The sequence below is a fragment of the Aquarana catesbeiana genome, linkage group LG04 (assembly GCF_042186555.1).
Source record: "Aquarana catesbeiana isolate 2022-GZ linkage group LG04, ASM4218655v1, whole genome shotgun sequence".
NCBI lineage: Eukaryota > Metazoa > Chordata > Amphibia > Anura > Ranidae > Aquarana > Aquarana catesbeiana.
The window spans coordinates 368,076,192-368,099,906 of record NC_133327.1 but is presented as its reverse complement, the minus strand read 5'-3'; the positions used below and the strand labels follow the sequence as shown (position 1 = coordinate 368,099,906).

The 23,715-nt window shown below is 44.3% G+C and overlaps 1 protein-coding gene across 3 annotated transcripts in view; it reads right to left on the bottom strand.

The window, feature by feature from the left end:
• The window catches only part of ARMC2 (armadillo repeat containing 2), a 271,525-nt gene that overhangs the window by 235,591 nt on the left and 12,219 nt on the right, over nt 1–23,715 (bottom strand). For all 3 annotated transcript variants that reach the window (XM_073627047.1, XM_073627048.1, XM_073627044.1), the window contains exon 2: nt 16,132–16,196. In XM_073627047.1, coding sequence (XP_073483148.1) covers nt 16,132–16,150 — 19 coding nt within the window. In that variant the 5' untranslated portion in view covers nt 16,151–16,196. The remainder of the gene's footprint in view (nt 1–16,131; nt 16,197–23,715) is intronic.

Sequence of the window (23,715 nt, the reverse complement as noted above, 5' to 3'; positions counted from 1 at the left end):
CATTGAGGGTAAAGCACTTCTCAGAGACCTGATTCAAGAGACAGTGAACTGGGATGATCTACTTCCCCCCGAGAAAAGAGATCAGTGGACAGAGTGGAAAAATTCCCTGACAGCCTTGTCTTACTTAAAGGTCCCTCGACCATATGCTCCTGTACCATCTACAGAAGTCCAAGACCAAAGACTTTGTGTTTTCTGCGATGCTTCTGTCAAAGCAATCGCTGCTATAGCTTACCTCAGGACCAAGGACATGAAAGGACAGTGCCATAAAGGTTTTGTCATGGGAAAAGCAAAACTTGCCCCACTCCCAGAACACACAATACCTAGACTGGAACTTTGTGCTGCAGTGTTAGCTGTGGAGTTAGCCGACACGATTGCTAGAGAGATGAACCTAGAAATCAAAGACACTGAGTTCTACACTGACGGTTAGTTGTCCTGGGGTACATCTACAACAAAACCAGGCGCTTTTACGTCTACGTCAGCAGAGATGGACTGGCCATCGGGACTACCGGGAGATTCCCGGAGGGCCGATGGCTCAGTCTGAGCCAGTTTTACTTCCAGCCACATCTGCGGTGTGCGGCGATCTACCCGTCAACCGCCGACAGCTGGCGCCTGACGGGTAGATCGAGATTAGCCAGCATGCAGAGTAGCGCAGGGAGCTTCTGTAGTAGTAAGTTCTCTCTCGTGTCATCACGCTGTTCCCCGGCGGCCCCTCATCTCTTCTTGTCTATACCAATTGGCTTGTAAGATCATCTGGTATAGACAAGAAAAGAGGAGGGGCCGCCGGGGAACAGCGTGATGACACGAGAGAGAACTTACTACTACAGAAGCTCCCTGCGCTACTCTGCATGCTGGCTGGTAAGATCCCACAATGTGCCATGTGCCCCACAATGTACCCTGATGATGTGTCCCGATGTGCTATGTGCCCCATCATGTGCCCCGATGTGCTATGTGCCCCATCATGTGCCCCGATGTGCTATGTGCCCCATCATGTGCCCTGATGTGCCCGTGCCCTGATGTGCCATGTGCCACGTGCCCTAATGTGCCATGTAGCCTGATGTGCCCTAATGTGCTATGTGCCCTGATGTCCCCCGTGCCCTGATGTGCCATGTGCCACGTGCCCTAATGTGCCATGTAGCCTGATGTGCCCTAATGTGCTATGTGCCCTGATGTGCCCCATAATGTGCCCTGATGTGCCCCATCATGTGCCCTGATGTGCCATAATGTGCCCTGATGTGCCATGTGCCCCGTGCCCTAATGTGCCACGTGGCCTGATGTGCCCCTATGTGCCCTGATGTGCCCCATGCCCTGATGTGTGATGTGCCCCATAATGTGCCATGTGCCCCATCATGTGCCCTGATGTCCCCCGTGCCCTGATGTGCCATGTGCCACGTGCCCTAATGTGCCATGTAGCCTGATGTGCCCTAATGTGCTATGTGCCCTGATGTGCCCCATAATGTGCCCTGATGTGCCCCATCATGTGTCCTGATGTGCCATAATGTGCCCTAATGTGCCATGTGCCCCGTGCCCTAATGTGCCCATGCCCTGATGTGCCCCTATGTGCCCTGATGTGCCCCATAATGTGCCATGTGCCCCATCATGTGCCCTGATGTGCCCGTTCCCTGATGTGCCATGTGGCCTGATGTGCCCTGTGCCCTGATGTGCCATGTGGCCTGATGTGCCCCGTGCCCTGATGTGCCCCGTGCCCTGATGTGCCCCGTGGCCTGATGTGCCCGTTCCCTGATGTGCCATGTGCCATGATGTGCTATGTGCCCCGATGTGCCCTGATGTGCCACATGCCCTGATGTGCCACATGCCCTGATGTGCTATGTGCCCTGATGCGCCCTGATGTGCCCTGATGTGCTATGTGCCCTGATGTGCCCCGTGCCCTGATGTGCTGTGCCCCGATGTCCTATGCCCTGATGTGCCTTGTGCCCCGATGTCCTGTGCCCTGATGTGCCCCGGTGTGCTGTGCCTCAATGTCGTGTGCCCTGATGTTCTGTGCCCTGATTTTCTGTGCCCTGATGTGCTGTGTCCTGATGTGCTATACCCTGATGTGCTGTGCCCTGTACCCTGATGTGATGTACCCTGATGTGCTGTGCCCTGTACCCTGATGTGATGTACCCTGATGTACTGTGCCCTGACATGCCCTGATGTGTTGTGCCCTATTAGCTGATGTGCTGGGCTCTGTACCCTGATGTGCTGTGCACTGTACCCTGATATGTTGTGCCCTGTACGCTGATGTACTGGGCACTGTACCCTGATATGTTGTGCCCTGTACGCTGATGTACTGGGCACTGTACCCTGATATGTTGTACCCTGTACGCTGATGTGCTGGGCACTGTACCCTGATATGTTGTGCCCTGTATGCTGATGTACTGGGCACTGTACCCTGAGATGTTGTGCCCTGTACGCTGATGTACTGGGACTGTACCCTGATATGTTGTGCCCTGTACGCTGATGTACTGGGCTCTGTACCCTGATGTGCTGTGCCCTGTACCCTGATGTGGCCTGGTGTGCTGTACCCTGATGTGCTGTGCCCTGATGTGCTGGGCTCTGTACCCTGATGTGGCCTGATGTGTTGTGCCCTGATGTGCTTTGTGCCCTGATGTGCTGGGCTCTGTACCCTGATGTGGCCTGATGTACCGTGCCCTGATGTGTTGTGCCCTGGGCCGGTCTGGATGAAGTCCAGGGCCACATTTTTGTCCCAGTCCAGCCCTGTACGTCAGTAATAGAGTGTTGAGGATTAGGAGATCCACACATCCAAAACAGTGGCACTTCGTTCCAACTAAACACAATCCAGCAGACCTAGCGACTAGAGCTGTCCCAGCCAACATGGTTTATAGGTCTTGCATTCCTGTACAATTCAGAACACAACACTTCTGAATCAGAGACCTTTAGCTTGATAGATGCAGTCAAGGATGCAGAAGTTCGTCCACAAGTGTCTGCATTAGTCACTGTGACTTCACAAAACCAGCTCAAATCTCATCGGTCTCCAGGTTTTCCACATGGAAATCACTTATTAGCGCTATTACTTCCTTATCCCACATAGCCCATTGCTTTGGGAAAAGGACTAACTGCAAAGGCTGGCACCGCTGTAAAAATACATACTCAGTGACTGACCTAGAGCAATCAAAACATCTGATCATTTACACTGTGCAACAAGAGACTTTTGCTAGAGAGATTGACTGTATTAACAACAAAAGGCCAATCCCTAAAGACAGTGTCCTAAAGAAACTCGATCCATTCCTCGACAGCAGTAACCTGTTGAGAATAGGAGGTCGCCTCAAAGAAGCTACCTTGGAGTACGACGAGAAGCATCCTCTCATTCTCCCAGCTCAGTACCATGTCACTGCCCTGCTTGTACAACACTATCACAGTCAAGTTAAACACCAAGGCCGGCTATTCACCGAAGGAGCTTTGAGGGTTGCTGGACTGTGGATAATAGGAGCAAATAGGAGCAAAAAGATGTGTGAGCAAGTGTATCTTTAATTGCGTTACCTGCCGCAAACTCCGTGGACTTACAAACCCAAAAAAATGGCTGACCTTCCACCTGACAGACTTAACTCAGATCCTCCCTTTACAAGTGTGGGCCTTGATGTATTCGGTCCTTGGTCCGTTACCACTCACCAAACCAGGGGAGGCCACTCCAGCAGCAAACGCTGGGCAGTTATTTTTACTTGTATGACTGTTCGAGCTGTTCATATAGAGTTGATTGAATCAATGGACACTTCCAGCTTTATCAACGCTCTCAGGCGCTTCATTGCCATTAGAGGCCCTGTTAAGCACATCTGCTCTGATAGGGGCACCAACTTTGTTGGAGCGGCCAAGGAACTTCAGATCCTTTCCAATCTAGACAACAACAGTGTGAAAAGGTATCTCAACCAACAAGGATGTACCTGGACATTTAACCCTCCTCATTCTTCTCATATGGGTGGTGCGTGGGAAAGAATGATAGGCGTAGCCCGCAAGATTTTGGATTCTATTTTCCTTCAAATGGGGAATGCCAGACTCACGCATTAATGTCTTTCTACCTTCATGGCCGAGGTCTCAGCCATCATAAATGCTAGACCTCTGATTCCAGTTACTAACGATCCAGAGGAACCCATGTTGCTGACACCTGCAACTCTACTCACCCAAAAAACCAACACAGTCAGTGCTCCAATTGGAGAGTTTACTGATAAAGACCTTTTCAGACGTCAATGGAGACAGGTACAATGCCTAGCCAACACTTTCTGGAACAGATGGAGGAGATTTTACATCCAAACCCTACAACTCAGAAATAAGTGGCAAGTTAACAAACCAGACCTGAAGTCAGGAGATGTGGTGCTCGTCAAGGACTGCCAAGCACACAGGAATGACTGGCCTTTGGGACTTATCACACAGACATTCCCAAGCAAAGATGGACATGTCAGGAAGGTCAAAGTTAAAAACTTCCAAGCAGGGTGAAGTAAAGTCATTTCTCAGACCCATATCGGACTTGATTTTACTTGTGTCTAATAACGCTGTTAGTGGCGTTGGTTAACGACAGACGGGGAGTGTTATGTCTCCAGGAGACCTTTCTCTCTCTCTCGAGGTTCAGAAAGGAGAATTCATACTGTCATTTGATTTGTATATTGTGTTGCTGCATTATTAAGCCATAAATTATGTTTGTTCCAGGTTAGCTGTAGGCATGCGCCACCTACTGGCCAAACATTAATATCATTTGTAATAATACCTTTAACCTTTAAAGGATGTGACATAAAAATCATCACATCCTCTTTAGTCAGGAAGTGAAACCCCTTAGGGAACAGCATTGTCAAGATCATGCCAGCTGCCTAGGTGTAATCTCTTCCCATCCATGGCATCGGAGGTAAGCAATCTTCCCCTTCCTCCTCCACAGGCTATTAGGGAAAGCAGATAGTCATTTCAGTTGTTATTTTATATGATGTTTACTATTGTATGGTAATGTTATATTATTCTTGTTATTTTCAGTTTTACCGCATATAACGTGTGTCATTCATACTTGTATAAAAATCTGCAATGTGCCAATAAAGACACAGACAAGAAACAGCAGTCTATTATTGTGTATGCAGAAAAAGGTTATCTGCCTGGATAGCTACCCATAGACGGGGGGCGAGGCCAGGACACCTAATGTTATTGCCATTTTGATTATTGGTCTACCCTATGACCAAATATCAATTTTGTAAAGTTTTAAGCTGATGAATTTTTATAATAAATGTAATATTTTTATGAATATTAGTTTTCTGTTGTGCTTACCTTGATGACAGTTCTGTACACATCCTTCAAAATCCCACCACTTTATGAGAGAGTGGTGTGCTCTCTCTAGTTTCTTTTTTAAAAAAAGATTATATACTTATGTTATATATTATAACTTAATTTTTAAGCTGTTCACAACCATACATTTATTTTACCAACTGTGAATATAGTTTAGTTTCCCTTAAAAGTAGTAAGGACTTTATTATGTTTTATTTTGCCTTTTGATACATACATTACAAGCATGCCATAGTAAACCAGATCAATCTATATTGCCTCATAAAGTTGTACTGTATCATCAGCTGGTCCTTCAGGTCTAACACAAGTTATTTTAACTTAACGAGATTATTCTTATGTGTTCCCGGAAACATGAAAACAGAATTAGCTTATTTCTTATGTGTAACAGTGGGTGGCTGTGGGTTAGGCATAAACATGGAAGGCCTAAACTGCCTGGTGATTAGTGGATATATTAGTCATATCAGTAATGTGTATTTGAATTAGTGGTAATGAGCTGGGTTGAAGGTAAAACTGGAAATGAAAACAAAAGGCACATGGGTAGCATATCCAGACATTTCAGTATCTAGCCCACTCCGCTTCATTTTGTTGGCGTTGGGCGAGCGGCTGTCTGCCATGTTCTTTTTCCTTTCCTGCTTCTTCTCTTTTCCTACTCTATTTCTTTTTTATTAATTTTTCTATCTGGAAGATTTTCTATGTGTTATTGCCCTGTTGAGGAAAAAAGAGGGTTCTTGTTTTATATTTATGCTTCTACACAATGTCAACTGCTTTGAGGAGCATTCTAGGTTCCGGTGGCTGAACGCTGGATACTATTGAGTTGCTGTGTTTTTTCAGTGGATAACCCCCTCAGGTTTACTTACCCTCCTCTTCTTATGGCTCTTCTGTTCCTTGATACAGATTTTTTGTTGCAGGAACTTCATCTGAGGATCATATTCCATCTTTGAGCCACTCTGAATATACTCTGTTTCACCATTTTATGTGATAACTTTTATGTTGTACCCCTATCCATGTTCATCTACTGGGTTACATTGTGTACACTGGTTACTTACCTGTACTTTTGTATTTATCTGTAAAAAAAATATATATTGAAAAGAAAATATCTGAAAAAATTGAATTACATACAACATGTTGTGGAAATTTTATTATATGGACTTATGTGGACATTTTATTCTAGGATGTGTGCTTTATCGATTGTCATCTGTCTTCCTCTGTCTGATTTAAACAAGGAGCGCTCTAGCAGAGGGCACTTGGGTTCAATCGGGACCAGCGGTAAAACTGTCAGTATGAAAACCTTCTCATGGGCTTGGAGACGTGTTCTCTGTGTGTGTGGGCATTTGCCGGTTTGTAAGTATCAAGCACAATGCGCTGGGCTTCTTGCCTTCAAATGTCTATGCACATTAGAGAAGCGAAGTCACATAATGAGAGAAACATATTATATCTCTGTTGTGGATACATATCTGGTTTTATAAGAGGACATTGATATCTGCCCTGTTGGTATACTCGTACCGTATATTGACAACAGCAGTAGCAATGTCCCCGCAGACCTTCTCAACCCTGTAAGAAGAAGTGAAGAATGATCTTACTAGATATTGGTTACTCTGAGCAGTATTATTGAATAGGCTTCATGCTGACCAAAATGGTGGATGTGCATGCATGTGGCTGGGCGGGGGGGAGTACATGCCTCAAGTGGGTGGGACATGTGCACCCCCCACTCCTGTGGATGTCCTCCCCTTTACTGTTGTCATTTCCTGTGATGTAATTTTGCATGGAAGAAGCGATTGGCTGATGAGGCCATGACTTCCTGTTTGTGATTCCTTTTATGGCTGATAAATAAAAGGTGCCTGGGCTTGTGTGAGCAGACGGTCGAGCTGAGGAGCTAAGAATGTAAGAATAGTGGTCATGTCTGTGTTACTTGGGAAGATACGGGACACAGGATCGTTCTAAGATGCATTATACCAAAAGGCTGAAAGTGACATGGATTACGATAGCGAAATTTACACCCCAGCTGGCGGGCTAGGATATTATGGAGCGAACAGAACCTCCTTCACACCGGAAGAGGAGGAGGGAGTGCAGGGCCCAGTCCAGTCAAACCGTTTGAAATACTTTGTTTTCCTGAGGCAAGGGGTTTGTTTTGTCTCTCCGATGTGTTAGGTAGGTTCTGCTTTGCAGAAGAACTAATTTTTCATCTTTTGGTATAGTGCCGGGATTTTAATTGTATGTTTGTTATTGTAGATTAGGTCTATTGTTTGGAATACTTACTGTACCTCCTCTATAGGACCCATTTAATACAACCTAAAATGTTTGTGTAAGTAACTGTATGTTGTGTAATAAGTTTGTGATGTATATGAGAAATAGAAATGTATGAATTGTGATTATTACCTATGTATGGGACCAAGCCAGTTGTGTATATTGTTTAACTCATGCAAGACACATGCCCCTATAAATGTAATAATATTTTCACCTACAAATGATTTAGTGAACTTTGTGTTTGAAGTTGCTTTGAAAATGCATTGAATACTTTGAAATGCTTTGTCAGCAAATGCATTATTAACCCCCAGCACTGGTGTCAGTAAACGCATTATTAACCCAGCATTGGTGTCAGCAAACACATTATTAACCCCCAGCATTACCCCCCACGCTGCACAATCACCCTCCACACTGCATAAAATACCCACCACACTGCACAAATTTCTACCCCAGTCACCCCACTAAAGACTTTGCCTCAGTGTGATGGCTCACTCACCTCGCCTGGCAGTCAGGATCATCTGTCTCCCGAGTCCTCTCCTCCTGGCTTCCACACAGGCCTAGTGACAGGGGACCCAGAGAACACAATCTCCCGCCCTGAGGTGGCAGAAGGACCCTGGATCGGGGCTCTGGTCAATCGTCAATGCCTAGGTTGGTGGATCAATGAGCGGATCCTTCCTCCGCTCCTTCCTCTGCTCTGTTCTCTCTCTGGGCTGCAGCAGCGTGCAGCGGCAAGGACAGAGGAGATGGAGAGGTAAAGCTCTTTGGCGCCTCCCCCTCTGCGGTGCCTGGGTGCAGTTCAAAAAGACGTCCTGGATAGAGGTCGACCGATATGGGTTTTTCTCTGGCCGATACCGATTTTTAAAAAATCGGGGAAGCCGATGGCTGATATATGATGCCGATTTTTGTGGCCGATATTTTAGGCCGATTTAAAAAAAAAAAAACCTCACCCACTCCACTCCTCCCTGCTTGCTCCTGTCACTCTACCACACACTTGATGTCCTCAGTACAGATGGCACTGGTGGGCTTAGGCAGGTGGCACTGGCAGGTGGCACTGGCTGTCACTGGCAGGTGGCACGTGGCACTGATTGGCAGGTGGCACTGATTGGCACTGACAGATGGCACTGGCAGGTGGCACTGATTGGCAGTGGCACTGGTTGGCACTGGAATGTGGCACTGGCAGGCATTGGCAAGTGGTACTGGTTTGGAACTGGCAGGTGGCACTTGTTTGGAACTGGCAGGTGGCACTGATTGGCATGGCACTGGCAGGTGGTACTGATTGGCGTGGCACTGGTTGGAGGTGGCAGGTGGCACTGGCAGGTGGCACTGATTGGCAGTGGCACTAGTTGGCGGTGGCACTGGCAGGCACTGGTTGGCAATGGCAGGTGGCACTGATTGGCAGGTGGCACTGATTGATGGTGGCACTGGCAGGTGGCACTGATTGGCGGTGGTACTGGCAGGTGGCACTGGTTGGCACTGGCAGGTGGCACTGACAGATGGCACTGACAGATGGCACTGATTGGCACTGACAGTTTCACACTGAGTGGAGTGTAACTGTGTGAAACTGACAAGTAACAGAGGAGCTGTCCACACTCAGCGCTTGATGCTTGTGTGAAACTGACACTTAACACAGAGGAGAGAGACAGAGGGATCTGTCAGAATTGAGGTTGATGTCGGGGTGGGCGGGACCCATCAGCTATCCAACACCAGCCGATGATTGGGCTGCTTAAGAAAAGGGGCGGACCACATACACGTAGCGGCCTGCCCAGATCCCATTGGCTGGTGTTTGATATTGGCCAGGTCCCACCCACCCTGGCCGGGTCCCGCCCACCCCGACATCAACTTAAATTCTGACAGATCCCTCTGTCTCTCTCCTCTGTGTTAAGTGTCAGTTTCACACAAGCATCAAGCGCTGTGTGTGGAGAAGGGAGGAGGAACGGCGGCCAGTGTTATATATCAGCCTAATGGCCAAATATCGGTCGACCTCTAGACCTGTATCGGCCCTGCCTGTGGGCCATTTTTAACCAGTCCGCGGGTTGCAAATGGCCCGCGGGCCGGTACTTTGAGACCCCTGCTATATATGATGTTCATATTGGTATGAGGAATTTTGAAAAAACTAGTAAAAAACTCCCAACAGTCACTTGTCAATAGAACCTAATAAATTTCTAGAGGGTAAAATTAGTTATAGTTTTAACAATAGCTCTGGTTCTTGCCAGTTTGGGTATCGGGACAACTAGGTAGCCCACATGTGTGCTTCAACTTTAGTTTGGTATTCATGCGGGTCTACAGCTAATAAGGTAATTCCCCCCTAATGCAAGAGGTTCATGTGTCCTGGTGAAACCCATCCCAGCATCTTATGTCGTGGCCGATCGTGAGGATCTATTGGCGCGAGAGAAGGTAAGAATGGCAGGGACAGCTAGAAGGGAATTGTTCACCAACCCCGACCAGGTTTGGGCATGGTTTCCTGCTTGTACACGGTGGGGGCCTGAGCTTATGAAACGATTGAACAATTTCTCATCCATTGTTGATGGGATGTTCAATCAAACTGTTGAAGCCACAGGCAAGATCTCACAGGAACAACGGCAGATCAAGATCCTTCTATTAAAAGATTAAAAGATTATCTGTTGGCATCCAAGGGGGGTTTCTGTGAATTAATAGGTAAAGATTGTTGTACCTGGATCAGGGATACTAGTGACAAAGTTCAGGCCCATATGGATAAGGTTAGATCCCTGCAAGGCAAAGCCAGCGCTAAAGGGTCTGGGAATCTTTGGGGATTTATTTTTATTTTTCAGCGGATCGTGGTTGAAGGAAGTAGGGGGAAAAAAACTCATGTTGTTTTTGTTTCTATTCCTTCTATATGTCGTGATGAGGTGCTACTGTTGCCTGATTGAACAGAGCCTGAGCAAATGGCCAAATCTTCCTCGCTGAGATGAGACGCCCCGAAGCCCAACCCACGTACAAGACACAGAGGATCCCAGACCGACTGGCTTTCATGTCCTCCTCTAAGTCATCCTTCCTGAAGAACAGAGTCTACAAGTCAAGCCGTGTGTTCTTTTTTATGGACTGTAAGGACTGATTCATTTCCAGGTGTAAGAAGAAGATCAAGATTCATCGAGGGACACATAGGAGCATATGACAAAAAGGAGGAACTGTTGTGGAAATGTTATTATATGGACTCATGTGGACATTTTTATCTAGGATGTGTACTTTACAGATTGTCATCTGTCTCCCTGTGTCTGATTTAACCGAGGAGCGCTCTTTTGTGGATACATATCTGCTTTTATAAGAGGACATTGATATCTGCCTTGTTGGTATACTCGTACCGTATATTCACAACAGCAGTAGCAATGTCCCCGCAGATCTTCTCAAGCCTGTAAGAACAAGTAGAATGATCTTACTACATGCTGGTTACTCTGAGCAGTATTGAATAGGCTCCATGCTGACCAAAATGGTGGATGTGCATGCATGTGGCTGGGCGGGGGCCAGTGTACATGCCTCAAGTGGGCGGGACATGTGCACTCCCCCCCCCACTCCTGTGGATGCCCTCCCCTTTACTGTTGTCATTTCCTGTGTTGTCATATCCAGTGATGTCATATTGAATGGAGGAAGCAAGGGCCATGACTTCCTGTTTGTGATTCCTTTTGTTGCCAATAAATAAAAGGTTAGGAAAAGGATTCTTCAAAGAGGAACACCCAAATAATGCAAAAATATTAAATAGAATTCTTTATTAGAAAAAACAAAAATTCCACCCACAGTAAAAATAATTAAATACCGCAATACCTCCACCACCCAGTTAAAATAATGACAACTAGTTCCTTACATCTCTACTACTGTGGGCCCTCTCCCGTCTCTATTCTCTCCTTCTATTAAGTAAACTCTCTTCTGCCTCTATTTATCTACCTAATATTATTTTTTTCTACTAGCAAGTATGTTTCTTGTTGTATAATTCCTGCTCTATCCTTATATTGGTATATTGTGGGCATAACTGGAGGGAGTTATCTAATGATCACAGCTATTTGTTCTGAAATTTATTCCATACTCCCCTTTATTCTGCGGGACCATCTTGGTATGGTCTGAGAGGCATCCTACTCTAATTTAGCGTTTAATCCACTTGCTTCCCTAGACCTACCATTTATTAATAATTAATAATTAAATATGAATTATCTACTGGATTTTTTCCAAGCTAGCAGTCTGTACTCTCCTTACTCTTTACCCCTTTTCTTCTTTCCATGTATGTATTCATCCATTTCTACTACTACTTCCATCACCTTTATTTACCTATCTCATTATTCTATTTTTAATTTTTTATTTTTTACTCCTTACCTGGTGAACTTGGTTTGGGTTTCCCCTGTCTATGCCATGGGTTAAAGCATACTAGATCCCTATGCCTGGAAATTGAGCGTCTCCACAGCGCTAATGAATGTTTGGGGTAAATGATAAATGTGGGCAGTCTGAATGGAATATGTTGTAGCCAATTAGATTAATTAACTATTTAGTGGACCGGAACCCAACACATATCTAACTCTGATGAAATTTGCTTGCCGAATGACATGCGTCAGCTAGACGCCCCTGTCTTCACAGTGCCCACCACAGACTTGTCACCCCTTCATTTCCCACTACCCCTGCCCTGGGAACAATCGATCTAAGATGAACACGGACGGCCGCACTGATCCTCATTAATGACTGCAGCTTAACAGCCAGTATTCTCCACGGATGAGTTAATTTTCCACTCCTGTGAATGAACCTGCTCTGGGCTCAGAGATCCTGATGGAGACCTGGAAACCTGAATGGGACCATTAAGCTTTCACACACCTGGGGATCAGCGTGCCGCTGATGTGAACTAGGCTTCCGCCTTGAGCCCTATCACACGGGCTTCGATTCCAGCTTTGTAAGGCCGGGGTGTGTGTCTCTGCCTGTGAGCTGAGCAGTCCGAACCTGGTGAAGCCAGTGAATACCCCTACTTGGACCAGTAAGTTTTTAATGTTGATACTGTCTGGATATACCTGGTCGGTATTTCTAAAGGGATATCTGTCTGCGAATGTTAATCATACCACTTATCTATACCTGCAGGTGAGTGTACAAGCCAGCCAATGAAGTGAACCTCCACTGACACCCATTCATACGGACTTGGGTAAGAGAAGTGAACCCACTTTTCCATTCATTTGCTTTCCTCACTAAAGCTGACCTAGTGTATGGTGCTGCTGCAGTATGCTCCTCTACTTTTCATAACTGCCATTATCAGGAGATTTTTTCTACTATTTAAGACTGCTCCTGTAGCCCTCCGTGTGTTTTTTCGTCTGCACCCCCCTCGTTCACTGTATCAGGGCAGACACCAACTGGTGCACAAATCAAGGCTGCTCTCAATAACTGAAGATTTCTCACTTATGCCCTGTACACACAGTCGGACATTGATCGGAAATTCCGACAACAAAATCCATGGATTTTTTCCGACGGATGTTGGCTCAAACTTGTCTTGTATACACTCGATCACACAAAGTTGTCCGATCGTTCTGAACGTGGTGACAGAAAAAAAAACATACGTCGGGACTATAAACGTGTCAGTAGCCAATAGCTTTTGTCTCTTAATTTATTCTGAGCATGCGTGGCACTTCGTACGTCGGATTTGTGTACAGACGATCGGAATTTCCGACAACGGATTTTGTTGTCGGAAAATTTTATAGCAAGCTCTCAAACTTTCGGAAAATTCCTATAGAAAATGTGTGATGGAGCCTACACACGGTCGGAATTTCCGACAACAAAGTCCTATCACACATTTTCCATCGGAAAATCCTATCGTGTGTACAGGGCATTAGTATACTGAAATGTGTAATAGCTAATTACTTGCATTAATTTTCTTCAGACTTTATTGTTAGCTAGCAATTAGTGGGTGAATGTCTGTATGATTGAGGGGTGTTGTTCGTGGTGATCACTTGTTATATGATAACGTTATCATTAATTTTAACTGTGTGGTGGAGGTATTGCGGTATTTAATTATTTTTACTGTGGGTGGAATTTTTGTTTTTTCTAATAAAGAATTCTATTTAATATTTTTGCATTATTTGGGTGTTCCTCTTTGAAGAATCCTTTTCCTAGCCCCTCGGGGGTTCCTTTCCTACTCTCTCCCCGTTCCCTGCCTGTTTTTTTTCATAGTCTTGATCTGATTCAGAGGAACTTGCCTTATTAGCCTTACTATTTATTTAATTTGGGCTATAGGCATAAGACCTATAGTAGTGTTAATACAACAATTACTTTTGTTTAGATATTGTTACACTCCCCTCCTTGGTGACTACTTTTACAGACGGTGTCCCCCTGACTACTCAAACAGTTTTTTCGATAAATAAAAGGTGCCTGAGCTTGTGAGAGCAGACGGTCAAGCTGTGGAGCTAAGGATGTAAGAATGGTGGTCATGTCTGTGTTACATGGGAAGATACGGGAAACAGGGTTGTACTAAGATGCATTATACCAAAAGGCTGAAAGACATGGATTATGATACTGAAATTTCCATGTCAAACAAGAAAAATGGAATTGCATATAACAATCAATTATCTTTTGCCTTAAATGTTTGTAGCATGGCTATAGTGATGCTCACAATTTTAAGCATTGTTTGCAATGATCGTGGTCTTTGAGACCTCTTGGAGGTTGGAGGTGCTTGCAGTCACAAAGGGAGATTTTCTAATTTGTTACTGCATCTTTCCACAGGTATTGAGCAAAGGGAGAGATCTAAGTACTGCCTTTGTTACCGTAGATAAGAAACTGCAGTAAATCCCAGGACTTTAAAGTGGTTGTAAACCCATAGCTTGTACTTGTACCTATAGGTAAGCCTATACTAAGGCTTACCGCTAGGGACTGTAAATATCTTTACTATGCAGAGATATTTACTATATATGCAGCCGATGTCATCATCGGCGCATGTGCTCTGTAGGAACGGTCCCCCAGACCGTTTCTTCAGAATCCTGTGCCGTAAATGATGGCTCCTTCGCACATGTGTGGGAATGACTTCATCACGGCTCCAGCAAGTCACACAGCCGGAGTCTGCGGACCCGGAAAGGAAGACGTGCGAAGATGGAAGCGGCCACCAGTGATGAGTTTGCATTGCTGGAATGCTTCATTTTCAGGTAAGTTTCACATAATGTGCTAGTATGCAACGCATACTAGATACTAGCTACTTCTAGATACTGCATACTAGATACTTCTAGATGCTGCTAAAAGCTGCTAAATGCTCCTAAACATTAGTGCTTTAGCATTGATTAAATTCAATAGCCAGAATAAATGATTTATTCTGGCCAGTGAAATGAATTAACACCCAAGAGCTTGATGCCTGTAAAAGCTCCTAAAAGCTTGTAAAAACGTTTAGACACTTTTGCAAGAGTCAGGCATTTTTTCTGCAAAAGAGGAGAGTTAAATAAATGTCCTGTGTGCATGCGGCCTAAAAGTCATGGCTTTGTCCCATTCTGACTTGTATGGTGTGATGCCAATCTCCCTCCCTGGTGTGATGCCATTTGTTGATACAATTAGGGAGCTGTGAGTGATAGTGTGGTCATGTCTTCTTTTTTTGAAAAGTATTTTTTTCAAGTTCAGTATATGGTCCTGTGATGGATTCAAGGGCATTAGGGAGTTTAAAGAGCATCATAGCTGTAAATGTTTCACCAACACAGTTGTCTTAGAAGGACGAAAGGGTAGGTATTGTGTAATCATGGTCATTTGCCATACTGAAGTACTTGGTTGATTTTGGTACCATTTTTTCTGTTCCACATTAGAAAGTGGGGACTAATGTAGGACAGGTTGAAAAGCATTATTTCCGAACAGAATGGTCACAGGACTGGGTCTTGTTTTTCCTAATTTGATCATTTCATTCTTTCCTACTACTTTTTATATGCTTCTGACAGCTTTATTATCTACTATATTGAAGACCTCAAAGAGTTTGATATCTATTGAAGACCTCATAAAGTGAGATGAATTCAAACAAAAACTCACAATTATGTTGTCCAACAGTCACTAGGTGCTGGGTCTGCTCGTCTTTGCCAATAATAACACTGTCCTACACCTATAATAGCCCAAAGTTTCATGGAGGATTACTTTTTCATTAAAGCAGTGCATTTTAAAACAACAAGCAGACACCAACACTTCACCTAGCGTATTTATTATTGAATATATCGTGTTTCACATTAAGTTGCCTTCTAAAGCTTACTAATGGATTCCCATTTATAAGTGAACCTTAGATTGGGAAGAATTTTCCTAATGACATATGTAAACTTCTCCATATCACACCTACATATAACTCATTGGTATAGCTGTGACTAGAAAGAACAGGATACCAAGGCAAGTGTAATTATGTGTACATAACTATAATTATATAGCTGTAATTATACGATGATGTATATCTATTCCACGGACAGTATAACCTACACAAATTAGATGGCATTCCATAGTCCACCCAAAATGTGTTTTTAATTATGGGTGGATTTAGCCTTAAAATAACGTTTTCTATCTTTTGATGTTCTCCCAAATGTTGTATGTGATGTGATTACTTTCACTAGACCACTGCAGTAAACTGTCACATCCTGCAGAAAAATGTTCATGGCCTCATCATCTCTCATTAGAAAGCAGAGTATACATTACCTACAGCATACTTTTTCATCCCCCGGTATTTCGTTTATTTTCACAGATCCAAAAGGCACTTCGGTCTGTTAATTTAAAATTGAACATTTTAGCAAATAAAATAATGTAAAAGGTGTGTCAGAGCAAAATTAAAAACAAAATATTCAGTACATCTCTGCAATACATGCACATTTCTACATACAGTGGGGATGGAAAGTATTCAGACCCCCTTAAATGTTTCACTCTTTGTTATATTGCAGCCATTTGCTAAAATCATTTAAGTTCATTTTTTTTCCTCATTAATGTACACGCAGCACCCCATATTGACAGAAAAACACAGAATTATTGACATTTTTGCAGATTTATTAAAAAAGAAAAACTGAAATATCACATGGTCCTAAGTATTCAGACCCTTTGCTGTGACACTCATATATTTAACTAAGGTGCTGTCCATTTCTTATGATCATCCTTAAGATGGTTCTACACCTTCATTTGAGTCCAGCTGTGTTTGATTATACTGATTGGACTTGATTAGGAAAGCCACACCTGTCTATATAAGACCTTACAGCTCACAGTGCATGTCAGAGCAAATGAGAATCAAGAGGTCAAAGGAACTGCCTGAAGAGCTCAAAGACAGAATTGTGGCAAGGCACAGATCTGGCTAAGGTTACAAAAAGATTTCTGCTGCACTTAAGGTTCCTAAGAGCACAGTTGCCTCCATAATCCCTAAATGGAAGACATTTGGGACAACCAGAACCCTTCCTAGAGCTGGCCGTCCAGCCAAACTGAGCTATCGGGGGAGAAGAGCCTTGGTGAGAGAGGTAAAGAAGAACCCAAAGATCACTGTTGCTGAGCTCCAGAGATGCAGTCGGGAGATGGGAGAAAGTTGTAGAAAGTCAACCATCACTGCAGCCCTCCACCAGTCGGGGCTTTATGGCAGAGTGGCCCGACGGAAGCCTCTCCTCAGTGCAAGACACATGAAAGCCTGCATGGAGTTTGCTAAAAAACACCTGAAGGACTCCAAGATGGTGAGAAATAAGATTCAATGAATTGAAGCATGGTGGTGGCAGCATCATGCTGTGGGGGTGTTTTTCAGCTGCAGGGACAGGACGACTGGTTGCAACTGAGGGAAAGATGAATGTGGCCAAGTACAGGGATATCCTGGACGAAAACCTTCTCCAGAGTGCTCAGGACCTCAGACTGGGCCGAAGGTTTACCTTCCAACAAGACAATGACCCTAAGCACATAGCTAAAATAGCAAAGGAGTAGCTTCACAACAACTCATTGACTGTTCTTGAATGTCCCAGCCAGAGCCCTGACTTAAACCCAATTGAGCAACTCTGGAGAGACCTAAAAATGGCTGTCCATCAACGTTTACCATCCAACCTGACAGAACTGGAGAGGATCTGCAAGGAGGAATGGCAGAGGATCCCCAAATCCAGGTATGAAAAACTTGTTGCATCTTTCCCAAAAAGACTCATGGTTGTATTAGATCAAAACGGTGCTTCTACAAAATACTGAGCAAGGGTCTGAATACTTAGGACCATGTGATATTTCAGTTTTTCTTTTTTAATAAATCTGCAAAAATGTCAACAATTCTGTGTTTTTCTGTCAATATGGGGTGCTGTGTGTACATTAATGAGGGAAAAAAATGAACTTAAATGATTTTAGCAAATGGCTGCAATTTAACAAAGAGTGAAAAATTTAAGGGGGTCTGAATACTTTCCGTCCTCGCTGTATTTTATTAGTTTAAAGACAATGCAAGTACAGAAAAATACTTGCTGACATTCCAGACATGCACTCAGCCTCCAATTTCCTATTGTGAGCTGATAACTCACAGCATTTTTATGGACTTAATGGTGTCAGCCCTGCCCAGTTGTCTTTGGTAAACTACTGATCCTCCATTCTTTTCAGCTCCATAATATGGGGAATAATTGTTTTGTAGTCCAAGATCAGAACTGAAAGGGTTAGTTAGGCTACTGGGGGGGGGGGGGGGGGGGCGCTGCAAACTGCTTTCAAAATGTATTTACTGCTTAACTTTACCTAAAAGAATTTGTAAATATTTGAATGTCTATAGCCTGACCACAGTTGAACTTAAAAGTATACCCAGGGACATACATACATGGGTTGAAGGGGTCACAATTGCGACCCAGCCCCATGCTCTTTGGGGCCCATGAGGCCCCCTGTATAACTAGATAGGAGGGGCGGCCCCTTTCAGTGGTTGCAGGAGTAAAATGGAGGGGATCGGTCCTCTAAATGCTGCCACACAGCCCCTCCTATCCACCTCCCCGTCCCCCCATCCCCTGTAGTTGCTGTGGGGATCTGTCAGGATAGGGAGCGGGGAAGGGGCCAGTAAATGAGTAATTTACTAGCCCCTTACTTTTTAAGTGAATAGAGTCAGTGATCCTTATGTCAGGGCTGGGCTCAGCCCTTTCTTCTCTGAGCTGGCCGCTCAGCTGTCAGTTAATTGCTATCCCCTATCTCTCCACTGTGACTCACCTGTTGTTGATATCCTGCTCGTCAGTCCTGCCTACTTAAGCTGTCCAGGCCAGATGAACTCTGCCTTCGCCTTGGTCACATCTCTAGAGACGCTCTCCTGTGTTCCTGTTAAAGACTTGCTTGGCTGACATTCCTTCTGGCTCCAGATCCTGCTTGCTGTTCTACTACGCTCATCTCTGGCTCCCTGATGTTTTGATGTTCTAGTTACGTCTCTGCTGTACTTCTAAATTGCAGCTCTTTTAATTGGTCTAGGGTACCTCTGCCTCTTTTATCCATGTGCTTTAAAAATTGTCATCTCTTTGCAATCTAGTGTAAACATAGCATTGGTTATACATTTAAAGATGCTTGTCTTCCTTAACTGTATAAAAAGAGTTGTCTTATATATAATTTACATTTATTTACTAACAATAAGAAATACTAAACAAGTCCAGTTGGATGGGTAAGAAAAAGAGGCAGCTGCCTTGGGTGCTTAAGTGAGGTGTGGGACAGCACAAGAGATATGCTTACCTTTTCTCCCTGCCTGCTGCTTTTGTAAGGAAGCCTACCTTACCTTCATTACCTGCAATGAAGTATGTTCTGCATTGTGCAGGCAGCTGGATCCTGGAGAAATGCGGGAATGCCACACAGTTTTGGGTCTTCAGGCAGAACAGCAGTGCAGATGGTCCAACGAGGACTCACTGCTTCCTACCTCCTCCACTGAAAAAAGTTATTTTATTCATTAGAGAGCCATTAACATTATCTGTGAATAGGGGAGAGTCAGGTGAATCACAAGGTTCTCTCCCCTATTCCTAGATTATGTTACAGGCAGTATACTCAATGAAAGAACTTTTCTTAACGGAGGAGAAGAAAGGAGGGGCCACGGACTGTCTTTACTGCTGTTCTGCCTGACCCGAGTCTGTTATCAATTGCAACACCAGAAGTTCAGAACCAGGAAGAGGACAGGTATCCCTATAGTGAAGATTTCTCCAGAATCCACATGCCTGCACAACTTATATATATTTAATAATGGGTAAGTGATGTGACTAAAGCTGAAGATTTTTTTTTTTTATCTAAACGCCAGCTTTAAAAACTTTTTATTTACAGGAAATGTTAAGCCTCGTACACACGGTACGATTGTTGGCCAACCAAACGTCTGATTTTTTGTCAAAAGGGCGTGTGTCAGGATCTTGTCTTGCATACTAACGTTACACAATTGTCGTGTAACAAACATGAACATAGTGACGTACTACGAGGAATTTCAGCTCTTAAGCACCACCCTTTGGGCCCCTTCTGCTAATTCCGTGTTTGGTGGGCATTGATTCCGAGCATGCGTGTTTGTACTTTCGACTTTTGTGTGACAGATTTGTGTACTGACCATACGAAAATCTCAAGTCAAACCGTTGTCCGCTGAAAATTTACTACCCTGCTATCCAAGCGTACTAATGGTAAGATTTTAGGACAACAGTCTGTCAACGGACAATCCTCTGCCAACAATCATACCGTGTGTACGAGGCTTTAGTTTGTATCTCTAAATTAATTCATTTTCAGCACAATTAGCCACAGGGAACTGATGATTTGCATTATTATCTGTCAGTGTGAAAAAACCCTTAAGCCTCTTACACACCACTACCCACTGGGTTGAAGGAAAAAAAAAGCTCAGGTCATAGCCACTGTACTAACAATCCGATGCTAGTACAGCGTTCTTCCCTCCTGTTCTATTGTGTTCTGAAAAGAGGACGACCCCCCCCCGCCAAAACACTCTGGTGGCTGAGAGCGCTGACTGGGAGTCAGCCGGGAGACCTTTTTCGGTCACGAGCCTTCGACAGGCTTCTGTCAGTTCAGCTGTCATACACATGGGTATAAATGAGCTCTGAAAGCCCAGCTACAAATTTGGTTGTTTGTATCTCTGTACTATAGTTCCTGTTTCCACCCAACTTGAAATTGTCAGTGTTCTGGTTCAACAATGGATGTTCCCACATTTATTTATGCATGCTGCTTGATGACAAATAGACGAAGAATCCAAAAGAGAGTGTGGGACCACTTATAATAGCCACGAGAGGTGAGCAGACCTAGGAAGTCAAAGACAAATTTCTAACCACCAGAGAGATAAAGCAGATGTAAGCCCTAACTGGTTGTATTTTAGTTTGCAAAGGCACTGTGCATAATAAACAATCACCATATGTTTCTTTCTTTTAGAAAATACTGTTTTCATCTTTTTTTTTCATTTCAGTGTTGCTGGTCTCCTAAAGCCTCTTTGCAGCCACTTCTTGTCAACATGCATGCACTCCAGTGTCAGAACATCAACAATGCTACTTATAAGGGTTGATTTACTAAAGGCAAATAGACTGTGCTTAGACTGTGCTCTCTGTAAAGTGCAGTTGCACCCTGCGGGAGCAGTTGCTCCAGAGTTTGGTAAATGAGCAAAAGCTCTGCTGACTTCCATCGTCCAATCATATGCAAGCAAAAATGCTATTTCTTTCAATTTTCCTTGCATGTGATTGGGTTATCTTTGCAAAATGAAGCTTTACCTAATTTACTAAGCTCTGAAGCAACAGCACTCACAGAGTACAACTGCACTTTGTCTATTTGCCTTTAGTAAATCTACTCCCCGAGTCCCCACCAGAAGTGTATGTGGCATGGTAGCAATACAGTAGCGCTTCTGGGAGGCAGAAATAGTGCTACTTTGGATATGACACTAATCATGTTAATTATTATATGAGATTTGAGTGATTGGGTCCAACACCACAAATTTAAGGACAATGGGAGGTAGCTGTAAAATGTTACTAAACCCAGGACCCTGTATTCACTATATCTGGTCTTCCACAGTACACAGACATGGAAATGCAATCATTTTAGTAAATATAAATAGCTAAATCCATTTTTTTCATCAGTAGTATATCGCAATCTTGTGACTTGTATGAGTGTCTGGTTAAAGCTTGTAGAAGGAGTTTTCATGTTCCCCTGATTGTCCCATGAGGCTGCAGGACCCCTGACTCTCTGCCTGGATAGTGCTGATTGGCCCTGTGCTGATCACATGCACTCTCCCAAGAAAAAAAAAGCTGTAACAATACACACCAAACCGAGCATGTGCAGCTTGTCCCCTAATGCTCTGTTTTATCAGAAGATGGTGTGAAGGAATGTGATGTAAATAATAATAATAATAATCTGAAAATGTCTATTTTCTTATGTGCATACATATTTTTCTCCTTACTCATTATATAAGTATACAGGTTTGCTCTGTTCCTATATTTTTCTCAAAATGGCGGGTACCCCCTACATCCCACACATCAGAAGAACGCGGAACTGAAGATAAAACCAAGGACAGCCAAACCTCGTTATGAAGATTCTCCATCTTCTTTTTTTATCTTAACCAATGAGATGTACCTATTAGACTAACATAGCAATGACGTATTTTTGTGTATAAAACATTAGCACCGCCTTGAATAAATTAGAAGTGTAAGAAGTAACGGAGCTGAGCGTGTCTCAGAGTGTTTACTTTTATATGCATGCATATCCACACTTTTCAATTAGAGACAGCAGCAGATAACCTTGGGCTCGATTGGAGCTCTTAATCATTTCCATAACAGCTGGTGCCGAAACCCGGGACCTCAGGCTACAGTCGAAGCCGTACCGCGATAAGCATTTGGGCGTTAACTCATTGATGAGACAGGGGTTTGCGCAGCCCTAACAGTACCGCTAAGTCTTATTTATATTCTTACCACTGTACGACTTTCTTATCTTTCGGTTGACGGCTGGATTCTGTCGGTATGCTGAGACTGTCTTAGAGGCAGGTATTTCCTCGCCTGAGGTTGTTTTAACGAACCTGTCAATGGGTTTCTGCTGACTGTATTTGTTCACTGTCTGCCATTCTTTGGGCTACGAAACTCAGCAGTCTAAAAGTGCTACATGTGTGTTCTCATCTCCAGATGAGCTGTCGGCCTCTGGAGTGAGATGGGTTATTGTGGCAGTCGGTTATGGGACGGGTTACTCTGGGTTTGTCGAATCTTTGAGGGTTATCTCAGCTGCTGGCGTTGCAGTCTGAAAGCATTACAGATGTATCACCCCCAGATGAGCTGTCGGCCTCTGGGAGTAACTGTAATGACGGCCTTTAACTGGGTTTAAGGGGAGTTGTCTGCCCCTAGGGTTATCTTAGCCTGCTGAAATTTTGCAGTTCGAAGAGTGGCAGGTGTAATGTCCTGTCGTGAGTGTATTTGTGGTTTACTGTTTGCTATACACGAGAGGGGTTGGGGACTGGTTAGGGTCGGAGGGGGGGCTGCCCGGGGGATCTGTTGGGTCACGGGCCGTTGCTCCTCACTACCCCTGACGTGTTTGTTCTTGTTCTGAGATTAACCGTACATTACAGGGTTATAGCAAACAGTAGAAGCTAGGAGCGCAGTTTTATGTGCTCCCACCCAAGGAATTTGTTGATAAGAACACTGAGAAAGAATATTAACCCCTTGGTTGTATGTATTCTCCTCTCAAGCCGTTAGCCGAGAAACAGAGAGAGAAAAGAATGTGATAGTGAAGAGGAGATAAGATGTTGAAATAGTTAACAAAGTTGAAAGAAGTGGCGAAAGTTATGTTGCTGAAGAAACAGGGAGAAAAATCCTGTGTGATAAAGAAAATTGGATAAAGGAAGTTAAGAAAGATGGCGATTGTATTATGTATGTGTATCACAGAGCTGATGATATGTTGGAACTTGAAACAAAGGAGGGGAGGGACAGCACTGCCCTCCGTCTAACAACCACTCCTTTCTCACCACCCAAGCACAACCCACTGTGACAACTCAGCCCGGCGGCCATCTTAGTGCACCCATGCCTTCACTTTCTACCCAGTCCAGTGCACTTCCTGCCGGCGGCCATCTTGGTACACCCAGTAAGCTTAAACAGCCTGTACCCAGCCCTCCCTGTTTTAAACCAAGATGGTTCATACCACACACCTGTCTTCCCCAATACGGGAGCATCACATTCCCAGGCCGGATATGTTAATGATGAAGAAGCATCTGAGTGGGAAGCCCAACAGCAGGCAGCAAAGCCACCCACTGATTTAACCCCCAATCTGGCTCCAGACTCTCAGTTCCGAGAGGATCTCAAACACATGCTGGCAACCGTAAGGAACAGTGCCTCT